We start from the raw sequence: 18535 nt of genomic DNA on the forward strand, positions 1-18535 counted from the left end.
GCCTCATCAGTGCAGTGCTAATGCTAGGATGGGGGAGAACCGAGAAGGTCACCCCAAACGACCCAACCTTTGTGGTATCGTCTAAGCCATGCCAGAGTGCTCAAACTAGAGTAAACCAGCGAGCATGCGCAATTGCAACGGCAATGACTCATCCTTGATAGAGTGCTCAATTTGGACATGAAAGCAAAGCTTTGTATGCCAAAGAGCTATATATATATATATATATATATGTTTATTCCTTGGAACACCTATTGAAACAGAAACCAGGGTTAAATTTGAGTTGCTCGTCGAAGGATGCTCTTTTGTTAAAATAGAGGAGCTTTAAACAAAGATTAATATTTTAAAGACATTTTCATACTTCAATAAAAATAATTCCCACTGAATAAATGCGACTGTAATGATTCTATCGAAAGTGCGTGTAGACTGCCGATGCAACTAAAATGTGGACATATTTATTGATTTTGTTGAAGTTTACACCATTTAGTCGGCCAGAATTAATTTAGAACAAGAGCTAATGATAAAGCGACTGCTTGTCATGATCTTAAATCATTTAATTTGATGCTCGGAATAGAACGGTCCAAAAAAAATTTCCCACGGTCACTGGCAGGTCGGTGAAGTCTATCGATTTGCATCGACTGAACTCAGTCGCTGATTGTTTACAAATCATTAAAAACGGTTGTATATTCTGCAATTGTGTTTGGAGGAAAAGCTGTTATTTTATATGTATAGAGAAAATCGTCTGACCTGAGTAATGTGCGTGACGCCAAGGTAAATCATTACCCAGATTAGACGTAATTCATACCTTACGTCCGAAACAGTGTCGTCTTATTACATAAAACACATTCCACGACTCGAGCGAATATTCAAGCCTTTAGCGACAAGAAACCGTCGTTTAAGCATTGCTAAAACAGTAAACTCGATGTTCGAGGGACGCCGAACATGCATTTTTGTATGATGAACGGGTTGGCTCGACTTATCATTGTGGGTACCCTCTGCGTTTTCTTTGCCGAAGGTAAGCTTTGAAATGATTAGGTTAGCACGCCCTGTTGATACCTGATTGTTGTACACGATTGAACGGTTAATTCATTAACTAGCGACCCAGATGCTATGCAGGATTTGAAAACTGGTCTTTCAGTTTTTGGTCGGTTTAATTTTAACAAAATATGAAGAGTGACAAATTTGATAGAAGACAAAGGATGAAAAGTGGCATATTTTGTTTTTTTCGAAAGCGATAGCGTTTTGAGCGACAAGCATTAAGTCCGGCGACGAATTTCATTTTGATCTGGCTCAATTTTTTAGTGTGTGAGAATAGAAAATATCTAGAAGAATCAATCCTTTTTTCTTGCTTAGATATGAACCACCCTCAAAACTATAAAATAATATCAAGGAATTTGATCGCAACCGGAAAGTAGAAATTAGCATCATGAACGAATAAGCACGCAATTATTTAGATTTAGCCATGAGTTAACTTAGGAAATTTGGAGAGCGTTTTATGTAAAGGTGTCAAACGACTCTAAGCAACAGTCATGGTTGGCAGCAATTCAACATGTAATGAAAGTAAAATCGATATCTTGTTCGTCATCGCTCAGATATGCGAATTATCTCAGCACATGCGTGATTTACGACTTCCGCGTTGCAGATGGCCTTCTGACTATGTTTCATCAGTAATTACTCTAACAAATGCAATTATGAATTTTTGGGTTGACATTTAAAGCGAGAAAACATCTTTGTTTTCATATGAAATAATTTTTCTTTTACTTCGAGAACCATTTGCAATAGACAATCTTGTAAGAGCGTGACGGCTAAGCTCATTATGAGGTCGCAAATCAATCCACTGTCACGAACGGTAATCTGAAGAGAAAAACACTTAATATTTTGAAATATAATCATCCTTAATAGTTTGAGTAACAGTATTTGTTTGATTTGCAACCATATGAGCAATTAAGGAAACGCGTAGAAAGGCGGTAAAAAGAAACAATTTGTCAGTTTGTTTTATTTTTTTTTTATAAGGGCTGAGCAATAAAAACAATGGGTTGTCCCCACTGTCATTTAACGAAAAATTGATTTGATAATATTCACTGATTCCCATGGATTTATTATACCGTAATTCTATGTCAAAAGATAGAGAAGTCATTTTTCTAAGCAGAGAGGGAGAGTTTTAAACGTATTTCTCTTTTTGTCGAAAGTTATCTTAAATTAATGTTAAGCACCTCCTTTACTAAGATTGTGAGAAGATGAGTGTTATTTCCCTAGTTATGAAAGCGAAGTTGTTTCGGTAGAATTTTTAAATTTCTAATGCAACACGGTTCAGAAAAAAGTCGGCTTCTTTCCTACAGACTTGCTCAGAGTAAATTGTTTGGGTCACATGTCATGTGATCTCATTGGTCTGAACATAGATGGAGAGTAGAGGGAGGTGGGAGGGGAATAAGACCCTCCAGAGATCTGGACAGGGCTGGTCAGGTCACTTGTTTCTGATCAATTCACTGCGAGCAAGACTCTAGCGGAAACAGGATTTTTCTTTGCGTACAGTGTGACGTCGTTAACTTATAAAGTAAGTGTTTCACTACGCAGTTTCTTCTACTCCCTAGCTTACATAATACAAAGGTCAGTTTTTTTTTTCTCCTAAACAAAAGCATTCTTTCTCTATGAATACTACGATGAAGTACTTGAATTGTTTTAGTATTGGGGGGAAAACAGAACTAAATACACATTTACTTAAAATGTAACCTAGCAAATAATTACAATTCGCTTCTTGTACTCGTCGCAGTTGACACGCTTGTACTGTTGTTATTTTCATGGTTTAAACTTGGGTGAAATGCTTCCCTTTTTACATTCCCTTCGATGAGTGGTTTCGCAAGAGAGCTTCAGGTTTAATTACGCCGCACGACGTAGACAGCTGTCGATGAAACAAATCAAAATTGAATTATTTTTATTATACGTCTGGAGCCTCGTCCAAAACGGAGTTCACATGAATTAAGCTGAAGAACAACATGAACAGATTAAGTTGTATCTGTTGTATTTCCGGTCTTCACCGTCTTACCATCACTAAAACCATCAAACAAATAAAGTCAGGAACCAACGAGATAAAAGGAGATGAATATGCAAACAGTTTCTAAAGATCCAGCTCCGTGTGATGTTTTGTGCGGGAGATATTCGAAGTAATGTTACCTTCAAACTTATAAGACTTTGCATGAATGCGCTATGTTGGTCTCCCACTGAGGAACTCTAATATGGCGACCGGAAACTGACAAAGACACATGTCAGCGAGTTTTGCTATAAAAAGCTTGTAGTCGTCTTCTGAGGACTCATAAACATCTATATCAGTACTACTTCTCATACAAGGACTGTATAGATTTCTAAATCTCTGCAGATGAATTACTTTTTCAAACCTAAGCGACAGTATGTTGATGTCGTGTCACACAAAAGCATAGAAATCAACCTTGCTTTGCCACAAGATGTAAAACCTGATCAAACTGAAAATTTGTAAAAAGATAAGTCTTCAACTGTTCTATTAACTAACTAAACTAAAATCTCATAAGGATTGATGATTCCATATTTTTAATTTTGATGATGTCACGTGAAAACCAAGAATTATCGGGTGTGTCATTTACAACTGAACCTCCAAATCCATTTGTTACCCTGGAGAGAGGCAATGGTTCACTGGAGTGGAGGTACACATTTGGGAACGAATCATTTCGTCAGGTGACATTTGGAAATACCAAAATACCGAGGATAGTGGAATTTTCCAAGGGTGACACCACACCCTGGATAGAACCCCTGTACTACGGTCGCTTACGAGTGAAAATATCAAATAACTACACATCAATTACCTTCGTCGGAGTGAATAGAAGAGACAGTGGGACTCATCATCTTACAGTAATCGCCAACCCAAGCCGCCGAAGTAAAACAAGTCATGTGGAACTATCAGTGCATTGTGAGTACAACACCTAAGAAGCAAGCTTCCTAGAATAATAAGCACATGTTTTTTGAGTAATAAGTTGAGTAAGGTCTGAACACGAGCAGAGTGGCTAATCTTGTCAGAGCTTGTCCCAGTTTCTGCTGAATAAAACATCCACGTTAATTGCTACCTATTTACACTCCTCAACAGCATGGAAATATTCCAGAGGATATTTCCCCATTAAAATGACTGGATGTCTATTGGAAAAAGACGAATACACCCCTTTAATTTACAAGGATATTTTCATTGTAACCAGCTATAAAACAAAATCTTATCGCTTCGTTAACCAATTTCTTTCTAGAAAAGTTCAATTAACACAACTGTTTTCTTTAAAATTACAGATTTATATCGACCAAATGTTCACATGGGAAGCAGCACACCCCTAGAGGGAAATCATGTGACTCTATCATGCAATGTTGATGCTAAACCAGAACCAAATGTATCTTGGACCAGGAATGGATTTCCTATAAATACAATTGAAAACGCCAGGATATCTATTTCGGGTCATCAAAAGACGCTGGCTATAGCAAATTTACGGAGAACAGACAGTGGAGAGTACCGATGTGTGGCGAACAATAGTGTCGGAAACTCTAATTCTGTTGCTTCCAAATTGGACGTTCTATGTAAGTAAACATACATTATTATTCGCCGGTCAGATTGACAAGCTTGGTTTATGTGGAGCTGTAAAATCAGTCTGACTCAGAATTAGAAAAAGCGGATCTTTCTACGTTTGACATACGTGTATGAGCTTTACCAAAATGTCGTTTGCATTGTACATCATTATTTCACAATTTTATTTCAAATCCAATCTATATATTTAAAAATATATTTCTCGTTATCACAGCCGTATAATTTTTCAATAAAAACGCTGCAGGGATACTATTAAATCTCATAAGTTATGAACAAAATACTCGAAGGTGATTGAATATCAGTAACCGGATTTAAAGCTAAAAGGAGAGTGTATGCGTCATGCTTGTAATAACACAGCGCACAAAGATGATCATGCCTTTACAATTATGCAAGATCCGTTACTATTTGACAAATCGGGGTACATTTACTCGCGAAAATTTTTTTTTTTAATTTAATTCATTGCATTTACTTATTGTTCATTTTATTACGAATACATAAAATTGTTTGAATGAATTGGTAATAGGATTATCTACCGTCCAACTTTCTCCACATCATCCTCGTGATCATTAAATCGGACTCACGCATCGAGTTCGCTCGATTTGATTTTGTTATCACTGGTATGATTCCAGGCATGGTTGGATCGGAGCTGGTCCTATTACAATTAATAAATAATGGTCACACACTTGCAATTTCGGTGCCTTCCAAATCAATATTGAATGTAGAGTGCGTGTAGTTCTTGCAGAATTACTTTAGTAAATACCTTTCTTCTTGGTCCATTATTCCCTCTTGTATGTTTCTCCTTACCAATTCGAGGTGATGCTTTGCAGTCTTTTGCAATCTGTCTTAATCTTTTCCAACCTGTGCTATCCTCGTTTCTTTTGGGCCTTTTTGCCATTGTACATTTCCAAACTGTTTTAAGGTGTTCTTCTTTCTTCAGGCAATTCTATATAATAGAATTTTTAACCTTTGAAGGTGAAAATTTCTTAGCTTGGCTAACGGATCTTCGTGTAAACACCCTGTACCCCAAGCATTAACCATTAAGGGAGGCAATTATCACTAATTCAGCTAGTTTTAAAACTGCAGATGATCATGTGCCCTTGTGAATCTATATTACAAAATCGTTCTCTTCTTCGATATTTCGGATTCTTTTCCCCTTTTTCTTACAAATATATCCTTGTCGCACAGGCACTCTTTTCATATGCCTGTCTTTGTTTCAGATAGTTTTTTGCTTCTCTGGTGGGGTTACAGGATACCCCTGCTCAAAACCGGTCCTTACCGACTGAGAGTTGTTCTCGACTGCACATCTATTGTTATAGCAACCAAGTTAACATATCTATTCTCTATTTTACAGACCGACCTCAGATCACCGTTCATCCAAGCGCTGTCACAAAACCCGAAGGCAGTCGCATCATTTTATCTTGTAACGCAACAGGAAATTCAGAACCGACGATTTCATGGACCAAAGATGGATTTTCATATAACAATTCCAGGACCAGCTTTTCAAAATACTACAAAGAATTGACCATAATAAATGTAACCAAGAGAGACAGTGGGAAATATGAATGTGTTGCAACAAACGGCGTCGGAGGAGACACTTCAAATGCTACTCTTGTGGATATTCCGAGCAAGTTCGACGTTTTGCCGTGCAAGAACCTTAGTTAGCCGATCTAGCGGTAATCTACATGAGGAGGGTACGAATTCTTGAAACCGCCCTAGAGACTCGTATTCTTTTGCATGATAGATAGATAGAGATAGATAGTTTAATCTCAAAAGCATTGCAGCCCAAGGGCTGAATTACGCATTTTTACAATCCAAGAATTTAAAATTTAAATTTAAAATTCGAAAACCTAATTACGCATCTTATTATACCAGCAGTTTACAATATTATAACATAATAATAAATTAAATTAAATATATTAGTTATAAATGTAAATTAATTGAAATAAATGTAAATTAATTAAAAGTTTCTACATCATCATCATCATCATTATTATTATTACCATCATTATCACGTGTGCCGTAGCAAAAGTAAAGGATATCGTATCGATAAAAATCTAGCCATTAGACTTCTTTGCTATAGCAAATATAACAGTGTTCATCGTTCTGGAAGTGTGGAGGCGTGTCATATTAAATTGGCGCTTATTTTTGAAGTTATAGCTGGGTTTATGTATGGGTGGAAGAAGCGCCTTTAACTTATGGCTAGGGTTGTCTAATATACCTTTAAAAAGCTTCTGACATAGAAATTCGTAATCCTCTAAGATAGGTCGTATTCCTAAATCTTTAACAACCGCGCAATTACCCGCAGTTATAATGGAAATTGACCGTTTCTCAATACGTAAAAGCTCATTCTTCAGATATTGCGGAAGCGCATTTTAGAAGACAGGTATCGCGTACTCTGTTACAGATCTTACACATGATGTGTAGAAAAGTACTAGGTCTTGTAAGAGAACCCTAGCTCTCTTTAGTTGTACGAAAAAATACAACCTCTTACTGGCCTTTTTGATTACTTCTGATATATGACTGTTCCAGATCAAATCGCTAGCTATATGAAGGCCCAGGTGTTTTACGCTATCAACTACCTCCAACTCTTTGCCTTCAATTACTATGGGATCAAAGAACCCGGGCCTTTTAGAATATGAGATCCGAAGCTCTTTACACATATCAGAATTCAAGTGAACTCTATTTTCTCGTGAACACAATCTGCTATATTTTGGGCGTGACTTTCACTCTCTTTTGGTACCATTTCCGAGGCTGTTGTATCATCAACGTATTTCCATAGTGGATACGCGATTTCAAGGTCATTTATCATAAGCACAAATCACCATGGGCCCAATTTTGTCCCCTGCGGTACACCGGAGGGCACAGATCCCCACTCCGAAAAGCACTCCGCAGCCAGCTTAATTCTCTGTAATCTATCAGAAAGATAATCAACTATCCAATTGGTAATACTAACTGGCAATTTACACTTAGTACGCAATTTTCAAATGAAATGAAATGCCTTTGAGTCCCAGCGCCGGTTATTTTTTCTTTACTCGATTCAGCCAACAATATAATAATCTTACTTAACTTTGTTCCCGCAGATATACCCGAGGTCAATGGATATTCTCAGAGTGTCAAGGCGAAAGAAGGAATGAATGCGACTCTGTTTTGTAATGCTACTGGAAATCCAGTCCCAACGATACGATGGACCAAAGGTGGATCAGTTATCATGGGAAATTCCAAGAATGAATTGTCAGCAGACCAAAAGCACTTAACAGTAATTAATGTGAGTAGAAATGACGGCGGAGAATACCTATGTGAGGCGGAAAACAGCCTTGGAAATAATACTTCAACTGGCATTAGACTGGACGTGCAATGTAAGTAAAGTGCAACACTTGTTTTTTCGGTTTTGTTTTTTAACTGAAGTACTTCATAGTTATGGTATTAAAGAAAACTTTCCTTAATGTATTAATAAATCTAAACGCGTATTATTAGGAAAGCTCTGCGTTTCGTTTTAGAACAGGCAAAAAAAAAAAGAAAGAAAGGTTGAACCGCTCTTAAGCATGGGCGGGTGCAAATGTTTAGTGTAATTTTGTGATTTGCATACTGTCTTGGCCACCATTGCTGAGTTACAAAATGTTATGGTTACCATAAATAAAAGAAAAAAAAAAGAGAAAAGAAAGATAAAAAAAAAAAAAGAAGGAGGAAATAGCTATTGTTTTAAGAGGTTAGTTAATTACTTAACCTTGCACTAATATTGAAGATCTTCAAAAGGAAGTCTATCGAGCACTTCTACGCACAGTATCTCTTGATTTTGTTCCTTTTCCCAAGAATGCATCAGTTTTGCATTCGCAAGTTCCTATTCAGCCTTGTTCTCTTGTTCTTTTTTTGATCAAAACATTTGCCTTTCATTGATATTTTCAAGATTCCCCCGCATAACCTAGACCGCACCGTAATCCTTAATTAAGAGTTGAAAAATACCTATTTTGGATCGATTGTCGTTTAAACCAAGGTCACTATCAATAATGTATTTCATAGACCGACCTGAGATCACTTTTCACCCAAATGCTGTCATCAGGCCCGTAGGAAGCAGCGTCATTTTATATTGTAACGTAACAGCAAATCCAGAACCGACGATTTCATGGACCAAAATTGGATTCTCCGGACAGTTACATAATAATTCCAGAATCAGCTATTCAGAAAGTCACAAAAAATTGACCTTGGCAAATGTGAATATGAGAGACAGCGGAAAATATGAATGTGCTGCAACGAACGATGTTGGAAAAGATGTTTCAAGGGCTGCTCTAGTTGATATCACGTGTAACTATGATGTTTCGCCATAGTGCAAGAACCGTGTTTTTCCGATTTATAATTAGCACCAACCTCGATTAAGCATCGTGTACAAAAAAGGCGGCTTACAATCCTAATCATCATCATGTTTCTGTGCCTGAGAGTATTAAAGGAAGATTGGGAGTATTGTGGACTACATTTTGCATGAAAAGCGAACAATTAAATCTCCTCTGACCCTCGTTTTCCGGCATAAAATGCCCTTACAATCACAGTCTTCAGGCGAATAGAAGTTTCATTAAAAGAGGGGCTCAATAATGTTAACCGATAGCCGTAAAACAGCCAAACAATTCAGCCATTGGGCGTAAAACCTTACAAATTTTATCACTTTGTCCTTACAAAAGTAAAGCCTCAGAAATTTTCTTCAGATCACTGTGGAAAGTAATTAATCGTCAGCCATAAAAGGGCCAAAATCCTAACCGCTAGTTGTAAAAGCCATCACTCCACAAAGACCCTCTTCGAACTGTAGGCTATCGATCGTTTTTAACCAGCAAAATGACGTCAACACAGTCGTTCGATAATTTTTTTTTAATGTACCATTTTCTAGTTCTACGATAAACTACTTTTTTTTTTTTTTAATTTATATTCTCAGATAAACCTGAGATCACTACTTCTCCACATAACGTTACGAAAAAAGAAGGAGAAGATGTGACTTTAATATGTAACGCCACTGGAAATCCAGAGCCAACAATATCTTGGACCAAGGATGGATTACATCTGACCGTCAAAAGTGGTATAAGTTTTTCACCAGACAACAAAAAGTTGACAATACGAAATGTAAAAAGAGAAGACAGTGGAATATACCAATGTGTGGCGAACAACGCGCTTGGAAAAGATAACTCTACTTCTGCTGAAGTGAACGTACAATGTAAGTACTGTGCAACAGATGCGATTTACTTAATATCACAATTCGCAACAGTGTCATTTATCACCTAGATGGGAGAGGGTGGGGATTTTGGTTGTGTCATGTTAAATTTTACAAGTCCCTCCAGGAGGCTCTGTAAAACTCTTGTGATCCCTTATCATTGAAAGTCAGTTTTCTAATGTCGTCCCTGTATATTCTGTTGGCAAAGACTGTGTTCCCCTCCGTCTCTGTTGAAAACCATGTGACCCCTACAAATCTCCCCTCCCCCCCTCCACTAGGGGATCAATAATGAGTGGATCCTAAATTCTAATCCATGTAATGCACTCATGAAATGGTAACGGGCAACGTCATTTGATGCATCGAATAAATCATCGCTTGTAAAGAAAGCATTGGTTGTAAAATCTTTAAAGTTTACTCGGCCCTTGCAGAGAGGCACTGAGCTCCTCTTCTGTCTAAACCATTGCTTGATCTGCCTGGAGGAATAGGAATATTTTTTAGCTCTCTCAGATACTTGAGAGCTAGTGCTCATTGTTGACTTACCCTTTATTATTATTATGGCAGTAAAAACTTTTGGATGCCCGGATATCCTAAACAATGATTGGACGGCAGCCGTAACCAATCAATGCAACGACCAAAGTCTTTACAATGAAAATTTCTGAAGCAATTCCTAATTATGAAACCCTAGCACTGAAAGTCTTAGTAATAAAAACCTCAGTCAAAATACTAAAGGTTCCATACGTCACTATCGAAACGCTTAATTATAATAAAACATCTAATTAACAATTGGTTCATGCTTTAGCGTGCACTATCGAGTTATGGAGCACGCGGGAAGTTTGGAGAGCACGAAAGAAGCGTAAGAGTTCCCCGAGGCGATAGCCGAGGGCAACTCTAGCTTCTTTCGTGCTCTCCAAACTTCCCACGTGCTCCATAACTCGGTAGTGCACAGCTGAAAGCATGAACCAATTGTTTTAGAACATAGCCGGTGGAATTGTGCATCAAAATCCGACGCGAAAAACGGACAACAATATCAGTTTTCTGCCTCATTTAAGAACTCTAGCCCAAGGGAAAAGGTCGAAACATTGTCTTCGTTTTCGGACTAGTAGGCCGAGTTTCTGTTTGTATCCATTATTGTCGCGAAATGTATTATTTTTCCCTGCGCTAACAATGGCCGCTTGCGCGAAAAAAAAATTTATGGCGAAGTCGGAGTTGCTGACGCTATCAGCGTGCACTATCGGGATTTTGAGCACGCTTACGTACAATGAATTTGATTGCGCGACTCTGCTAGCTATGTTCTAATTAACAATTATTCCACGAGCGCGCGTTGGATATGAGATGATAGATATCCAACGAGGCGCGTAGCGCCGAGTTGGCTATAATCATCTCATATCCAACAAGCGCGAGTGGAATAATTGTTTTATTAAAAACGTTAAATTAAATTATTAAATTTTATTAAATTTTTAGCTCCCTTTTAATTTTAAGCTGACACGTACGCTTACCATATTTGTAGATTATGGTATATTGGCTGATATACCATAATGGCTAAGCCAATAAAAAGTCTTGAATTGCATTATCCAATGATCTAGTTTTTAATAATATCCCTTATTTCAGTCTTAAAGCGCCTCGCCATATTGAGTGGACTATGGCAATTCCTAATCACAAAAGCCTTAGTCCTAAACGTAACTACTATTTAGTAAAATCCTCAATCTAAGTACTAAAAGTTCTATAACATCACTATGATAACGCTCAAATGTGATGAAACATCTAATATCCCTTATTTCAATCTTAAAGCGCCTCGCCATATTGAGTGAACTGTGGCAATTCCTAATCATAAAAGCCTTTAGTTAGTCCTCAACGTAACTACTACTTAGTAAAATCCTCAATCTAAATACTGAAAGTTCTATAACATCACTATGATAACGCTTAAGTGTGATAAAACATCTAATATCCCTAATCTCAAAATCTTAGTGCCTCGCAATATTGAGTGAACTTGTGATGACTGACTTCTGTATCTACAGAGCTGTTGTGTCGCTCCCATCTCCCACTAGCTCTTTAAGTACCTTTCTAACATTTCTTGAATAACGTCCGAGTACATCCACAATAATGTTGTATTGTGTCACCCGATAATCAGGGTATCTCTGTTCAAGCTCCCATCGCAGTGGCCCACACTTTGCTTTTTCTTTCGGCAGCTTTCTTCTCCTTTTTTCTACCTACGGGCAGCTCATCTCGATGACCGATTCTTTCTTGTTCTCCCTGTCCACGGTGGTGGCGTCGATCCTATTCGCCTTCACATGCGTGCCATCTGCGTAAAGGGGAATGTCCCAATATGCTACTGCTCTCTCGTTCTCATACATAGGCTTTGGCTGGGTCTGCGAAAGCCACGGAACCTCTGATGTAACTAGGTCCAACGCCTTGAACACTCGAAATTATATTCTTATACTATGTATTATATAATATTATAAATTATAATGTTATTATTATTGTTATCATCAATATTATTTATTATTATTATCAATATTATTATTATTATTATTATTATTATTATTACTATTGTTGTTGTTATGCAAGGCAAGATTTTCTGATCTCATCTAAACCACAAGAAATGTATTTGGGAAATCTTATTGACACAGTGACTGTATTTTTATAATTTACATGATCCTTAATGTCCTCTAGTGCTAATTTTTACTCCAATTTTCTTTGTAAATTATCGGCATCTTTTTAAAGTTTAATAACATTGTCATTATCTCCATCATCATTATCACCATCATTATCATTGTTGTTACTATAATTATAATTATTATTATTATTCTTATTATTAGCATTTTATCCACAGATCAAGCAAAGATTTCCACGCATCCCTCTAATATTACCAAGAAAGAAGGAGAAGACGTTACTTTATATTGTAACGCCACTGGAAATCCTTTCCCTTCGATATCATGGACCAAAGATGGGTCTCTATTAACATTTAACACCAGGATCATTTTTTCAAAAGACAAAAACTTGAAAATAACGAATGTGAACAGAGCAGACAGAGGAGAATACCGATGTGTCGCTAAAAACAGCCTTGGAAATGATACCTCATATCCAGCCACACTTGAAGTGCAATGTAAGCAAATCGTATTTACTAAAATATCGGAGAGTTTCTTGACTTTTCGTTGCGTGTTTTTGATAACGGAGAATTATGCGATTATCGTTATCTATAAAGTGCAAGATTTCAAGCCAATAACTTAATCTGTACATGCTGGAAGAAATCACGCCGTTACAGTATGTGTATTACCAACTGAAAGACATTACGCCGTTTGTACGTTACATACCGGGAGATTTTACGCTGTTAAGTAACGGCGTAAATTGTACAGTCAGTAAGCTACATACTGCAAGATTTTACGTTGTTAACAAATGGCGTAAAATCGCACAGTCGTTAATTTACATACTATACGCCGTAAAGTAACGACGTAAATTTCAGCATAATTATATACATACTGCAAGATTTTAAGCCGTTAGCTAACGGCGTAAAGTCGTACAGTCAGTAATATATTTAATATGATTTTTCGAATGAAATGGTATCGTATTTTTATAACATCTGAGAGGTTCCAAAAAACCGCTGAATGTTTTTTTTTTCGATGCCATTTTTAATCTATTCTTTTGGTTTTTTTTTCACTTTCTTTTGTCTTTTTTCGGAATATGTGGAAAAGGCTCATCGAGGTAATTGACTTCAAGGAGTATTTCAAGATCTATCATGAATCACAACGGCTGAATTTAGCTCAAATTAAGTAAATAATTACATCAATCATTTTTTTGAAGGACCTAAACATCGATTTAAAGAGGAAGTAGAGACAAAATGAATCGATTGACGTGATTTCTATCGACGATCGAACGAGCCTCGACGATTTTTTTCGGAATTTGTTTTGGTTTTGGTTACTTAGTTGGGCTGCAGGCTGTGAGATTCCTCCGAGACTTAAAAAGATGTGCTTAGTAATGTAGTTTGCCAACGTGTAAGTTGTCAATGAGCTTGCAGTTTCCGGAATTCGCTGAGCTTATAAAACATTGGGACCGCTACCCGAAATTTATGATGAATCGTTAATTTTCACTGTTACCTCATCTTGAAAATTTTTCAAATTGATCATATCCGATTATACAACCCCTGACCGCAGACCGCAGAGCTCCTGTTGTCACTCAGGTAACATGGTAATGTCTTGTTTGTTTGTCTGTTTTGTTTTGTTCCTAGATTTTTCTGGTCTTGAAGAAACTTATTCACTGGGTACATATAAAGATAACTGCGAGCCACTGTTCACGTTCACCTTTTTACAGTTTCGAGTGAAAAATGTCACCATGCTAACTCAAGACGAACGTGTCCGTTTGGTTGCTTGATATAAAGATAAATGATTTCACGTGGAATTTGTGACCTCAGGACATAAAACTTCTTGAATGTCTGTAATCAGACACCTTCATCTATCTTGTAGATCTTGCCCCGTTCAAATTTCAAAATCAGGGCAGTCAAGCAACTTTTAAAACTCTTTCATATTCTGAGTTTCTAAATATTGATGGCCGGTCTCGACCCCAAAGATCTTTTTTCGGCTTGATTGACTTCATGTCTGTCAGTTTGCCTATAATTGGTTCTTTTGTAAATTTGCATTCCATTGCATTTAAATTTGGCCCATACGTTTGACTGACTGTGCTCTTTAAACGGAAGGGACTCGAGACAGTTCGGTGCTGAAATGGTTGTTAGAATAGCTTTTCTTCTCTTAATTGCTGTACCTCTTACAAGTCAAGGTTAGTATACAAGAGTTGATCCATCCGTGCTGCAGTACAATCAGTGATATTGACTCATCCGTGTTGTAGTGATATACATGCAGAATTGTAAAACAGACGTGATACCTACATTTTAGGCTTTGCCGCCTATCCGAGGGCATTCTGTTAATCGAAATATCGTAAAGTTTATTTTGCTCGCTCATTTTCGGTCGATTTTAGTTTAAACTAACCTTTTTCCTTGATTTTATGATCAAGCTTCCGGGTGCTCTATGAGCTTATGCTCGTTATCGATTCAGTGAATTTTTTTGATGTGAACACTTGTGAGTTAAGTTTCGTATGTAATTCTGGTTTATTCAATTTGCTTTTCGTAAGTAGAAAGATGATAACTTGCCCTTAAACACTGAGGTAAGCAAAATCGATTAGGCAGTACTTCCAACAGCCCTGATCACAGCTTTAGGTTTTCACAAAAATTTGAATTACAACAAAAAGTCATTGGAATTATGTTAGTTAGATATTTTCGATCTTAGATTTAAGCAAAGTGGCATAAAAATAAAAAAAAAATAAAAAATTAGGGACTGTTTATAAGTCAAATCAGACATATTTTGATGTTTGGTGTAAATCGAGCTTTGGGGTTCACGATTGAATGAGCCCAAGGAATTTTGAGTTTCAACTCTTGCGGATGATTCAGTTTGTCGATTGTTTCGCGCAAAGGCTGGATTTTTCTGTTCAAAACAATACAAGGACACTTGATTAGAGCATTAAAAAGAACTTCCTATAAAATATCGGTAAATCTAAACGCACTTTTGAAAGGTTACGAGAAACATTAAAAACAATTCTGTGTGTCGCTTTGAACGCAACGCACTTTCGTAAGGCATGCGTGGCTAATTCGAATTTTTTTCTTTTTTCGTGGAAACATTCGGTCTGTAATCTCTACCCAATCTGGAACAAGTTCTGGAAACAATTTGTCTTAAGATGCTGCCAAAACTCGAGAATGTCTTAAAAGCTTGTTGGGTTTCGATTTGGTTTTGATGAACAATCCAAAATCGTTGTTTTGTTTGACATGACCTGAGGGTAATTGACAAATCTGATCACTTAGATCTACAAAATAATTCAGACATAATCGCGACCTACACGATTGGTACACCAGTATATCAGATATAGATGCTTCAAAGTAGCTTACCCTATAAAAAATATCCCCTTTTTTTATCCTTTACAATCTTATAATTAATACACTAACAACAATGTTTATACTTTTTCATACTTTAACGCTCTGTGGTTTTTACTTGAATGTATTCTAAAATTTCTGATGAACTTCGCTAAACAAAATTCGGTAAGCTTACCAGATCATTTCACTGTCAGAGATGATCAAACTATACCTTCTTCTTACGATATCAACACGTCTTCAAACAGCCGTTTAGAGGATGGAATATGAGGAAATATTGAGCTGAACTAAGAGTATCATTCAAAACACTCAGTGAAGAGAATGTTTTCTTAGACATTTAAAGGCATGAAAAGGCAAAGGCAATCAAGCGTAAAGGAAATACTGCAAATTTCTTTCTGCCTAAACTTCCCGTGCGTATGAAGGAAAACGACACTGACATATGTTAACTCAAAATTGATTTAAAAAATGAGAAAAAGGCGCGAAGGTTCGTGAACCCTAACCCTATTTGAAGATTAAGAAAGCGAAAACTGATACCCTTTTTAAGGCCCAAATCGGAAAAATGACATCCTATTCAAGGAAAAAACAAAATTATTAATAGCATGAAAAGGAAAACTTGATTTCTTCTCTGTAACATTGGACGTATAACATCAAGCATAAAATACTTGAATAAGCCTAGTTTCAATAATACGCCATAACCATGATATATCTTTCAGTCGGTCTGTTTATTACAGCGGATTACAGCCAGGATTCTTCGTACTAAAGTGTCTCTACCTACTCTATTCGTATTGAACTCCAATCGCGGCTAAACAGTTCTATCACTCGTTATTTCATTAAGCTAAGTTTTGTTGTGAGAGTTCTGTTAATTAAATGAACGACAGTCATATTCTTAATTAATAATGTGGCTTGAAGAGGCGTTACGTGTATTTACCCGCTTAACGGCTATTAAACCTCTGTTGCAAAATCCTTTTGTTACAATACTTAACGGATACATCAAGTTAAAAAAAAAAAAAAAAACCTGCATTTAGGCGGGCGTTTTCACACTCCAGTATTAGATAATACAATTAAGCTGCCCTATCTAAGGACCACACCATGGACACAGAAACAAAAGGGTAAAAAAAGATACCCTATTTAAGGACCGAGAACCTCAAAAACCATACCCTATTCCGCGGCACGTACCTATGTGGCCGAGTACCCACCCCCCGGAAAAATAGAGAGGTTTAATACGACGATTACGCCAAACAGCTTATAAAAAGGAACTTCTTGCTACCCCTTATCACTTTCCGTGCACTTGACGAAAACTGTTTATATTAACTGTGGACGAAGATATGTCTATTGTTTTGATTGAGAAATTGAAAGCAAGGTTGGAAAAATTATATTCCATGTTTTTACCGCTCTCGGCTGCTGAAGCCGCATTTTCTTTAACCCACTGCCCGTTCCCTGCATATTAACAAAATGTGCTTGGCAATTTTTTCTAGCGAATGTGAGAGTAGTATCAGCCAATATCCCCTTAGGACTAGTGTTTGATCATCAAATCTGCCATGTTGTGCATTGTTAAAATAACAACGCGTATCATTTTTTCTTAAATGCAAATATGGCAGAGCCTTACCGCTTTTTATTAAATTCTTAAGGGACAAAACTTTGACAAGGTTTTAATTACAAATGAATAGAGAGGGCTAATTTCTAAAGAAACTGTGGTCCTGCGTCAAGGTAATAGTGCAAGATAAGATGGTTCAGCCTTTCGTCTTTCACTTTCACGAATGTGAACGCACAAAACGTCAGGTTTTTTTTACGGTAGTCGATTTGCATTATCAACTGATTTGATAAAATCAAATTATAAGGTTTTTACTAATGATGAAAATATGAAATTTGCGTTTCCTTATCCCGATCGGTATTCAAAGCGCTCTTTTTCCAGCCCTCCAATCCTTCCGGGTCCTGATCTGACCTTGGGAAAGGAATAATAACGTGACATTATGAATATTTGATTTCTTATTACCGTAGCCTTCCTCGCATGTGTTCTTTCTCTCAAAAGAACGCTGGCTCAAGAGAATGTTACTTTAATCTAAAAATAATTTGAATTAAATTTCAGTTGAGACTGAAGTTACAATCGATGGTGATCAAGAGCAGTTTATAGCTAAAGGCGAGAATGTCATGTTGATCTGTCGTTATAACACTTCAACGCCTCTGTCTGAGGTTCAGTGGATAAGAGATGGAAAGGTGATTGCCATAAACTCTACTGCGACCGACAATGGACCAAGAGTGAATATAATCAAGTATAATGAGAGCTTATCACAGCTCTCAATCGCCTCAGCTTCCTCACAGGATTCTGGAAATTACACTTGCAATGTTACAAATGAAGTAAATAGTATGACGGCTACGACGTCGATAGATGTTCAAGGTATGTATACGATGTTCATTACTTGCTGTACAACATATTAACAGCATTATTTCTCTCATTTCTGCTTAATTTTTTTGTTCGTTGAATTCTTCTCTTGCGGAAACAAGTCAACCCAGACGTTCGGTGTGAACACAACTGAACAAATTTATCGGGAAAATGAAACAAAACAAACAAACAATAAAAGAAAAAGAAAGTATGTATGTATGTATTGTATTTACGAATATTTATACAGGGTAGCCCAGTTTAGCAGATAGCTAGTTTAAATGGGGCCCTGTGAACACCCACCCATCCCACCCCAGGGGAGGACAACCACCACAGAGTAATCTCGTGTGTGGGAAATTAACGTCTCCTACCCCTAACCCTGCCGGAGACGGGGCCTACGGTTTTATTCGTCCTTATCCGAGAAGACTAGAATATCTATCCATTTCTTGATATTATACACCGAATGCAAAT

At 37.1% G+C, this 18535-nt stretch overlaps 1 protein-coding gene and 1 pseudogene across 4 annotated transcripts in view; one reads left to right on the plus strand and one right to left on the minus strand.

Annotated features, from left to right (window-relative positions):
* Positions 1-836: 836 nt before the first annotated feature.
* LOC111336697 (uncharacterized) overlaps positions 837-18535 on the plus strand; it is a 78292-nt gene continuing 60593 nt past the window's right edge. The window contains exons 1-5 of one of the 4 annotated variants that reach the window (XM_088738029.1): positions 837-1012; positions 7669-7944; positions 9507-9782; positions 12610-12882; positions 17774-18082. In XM_088738029.1, the coding sequence (XP_088594155.1) occupies positions 940-1012; positions 7669-7944; positions 9507-9782; positions 12610-12882; positions 17774-18082 (1207 nt within the window). In that variant the 5' untranslated portion in view covers positions 837-939. Of the gene's footprint in view, positions 1013-5978; positions 6280-7668; positions 7945-9506; positions 9783-12609; positions 12883-14180; positions 14547-17773; positions 18083-18535 lie in introns of those variants that run through there. The other 3 variants (XM_088738028.1, XM_088738030.1, XM_088738031.1) reach the window with 3 other exon arrangements.
* On the minus strand, positions 6627-7463 carry LOC148720669 (uncharacterized; annotated as a pseudogene).

The sequence above is a fragment of the Stylophora pistillata genome, chromosome 11 (assembly GCF_964205215.1).
Source record: "Stylophora pistillata chromosome 11, jaStyPist1.2, whole genome shotgun sequence".
Lineage (NCBI taxonomy): Eukaryota > Metazoa > Cnidaria > Anthozoa > Scleractinia > Pocilloporidae > Stylophora > Stylophora pistillata.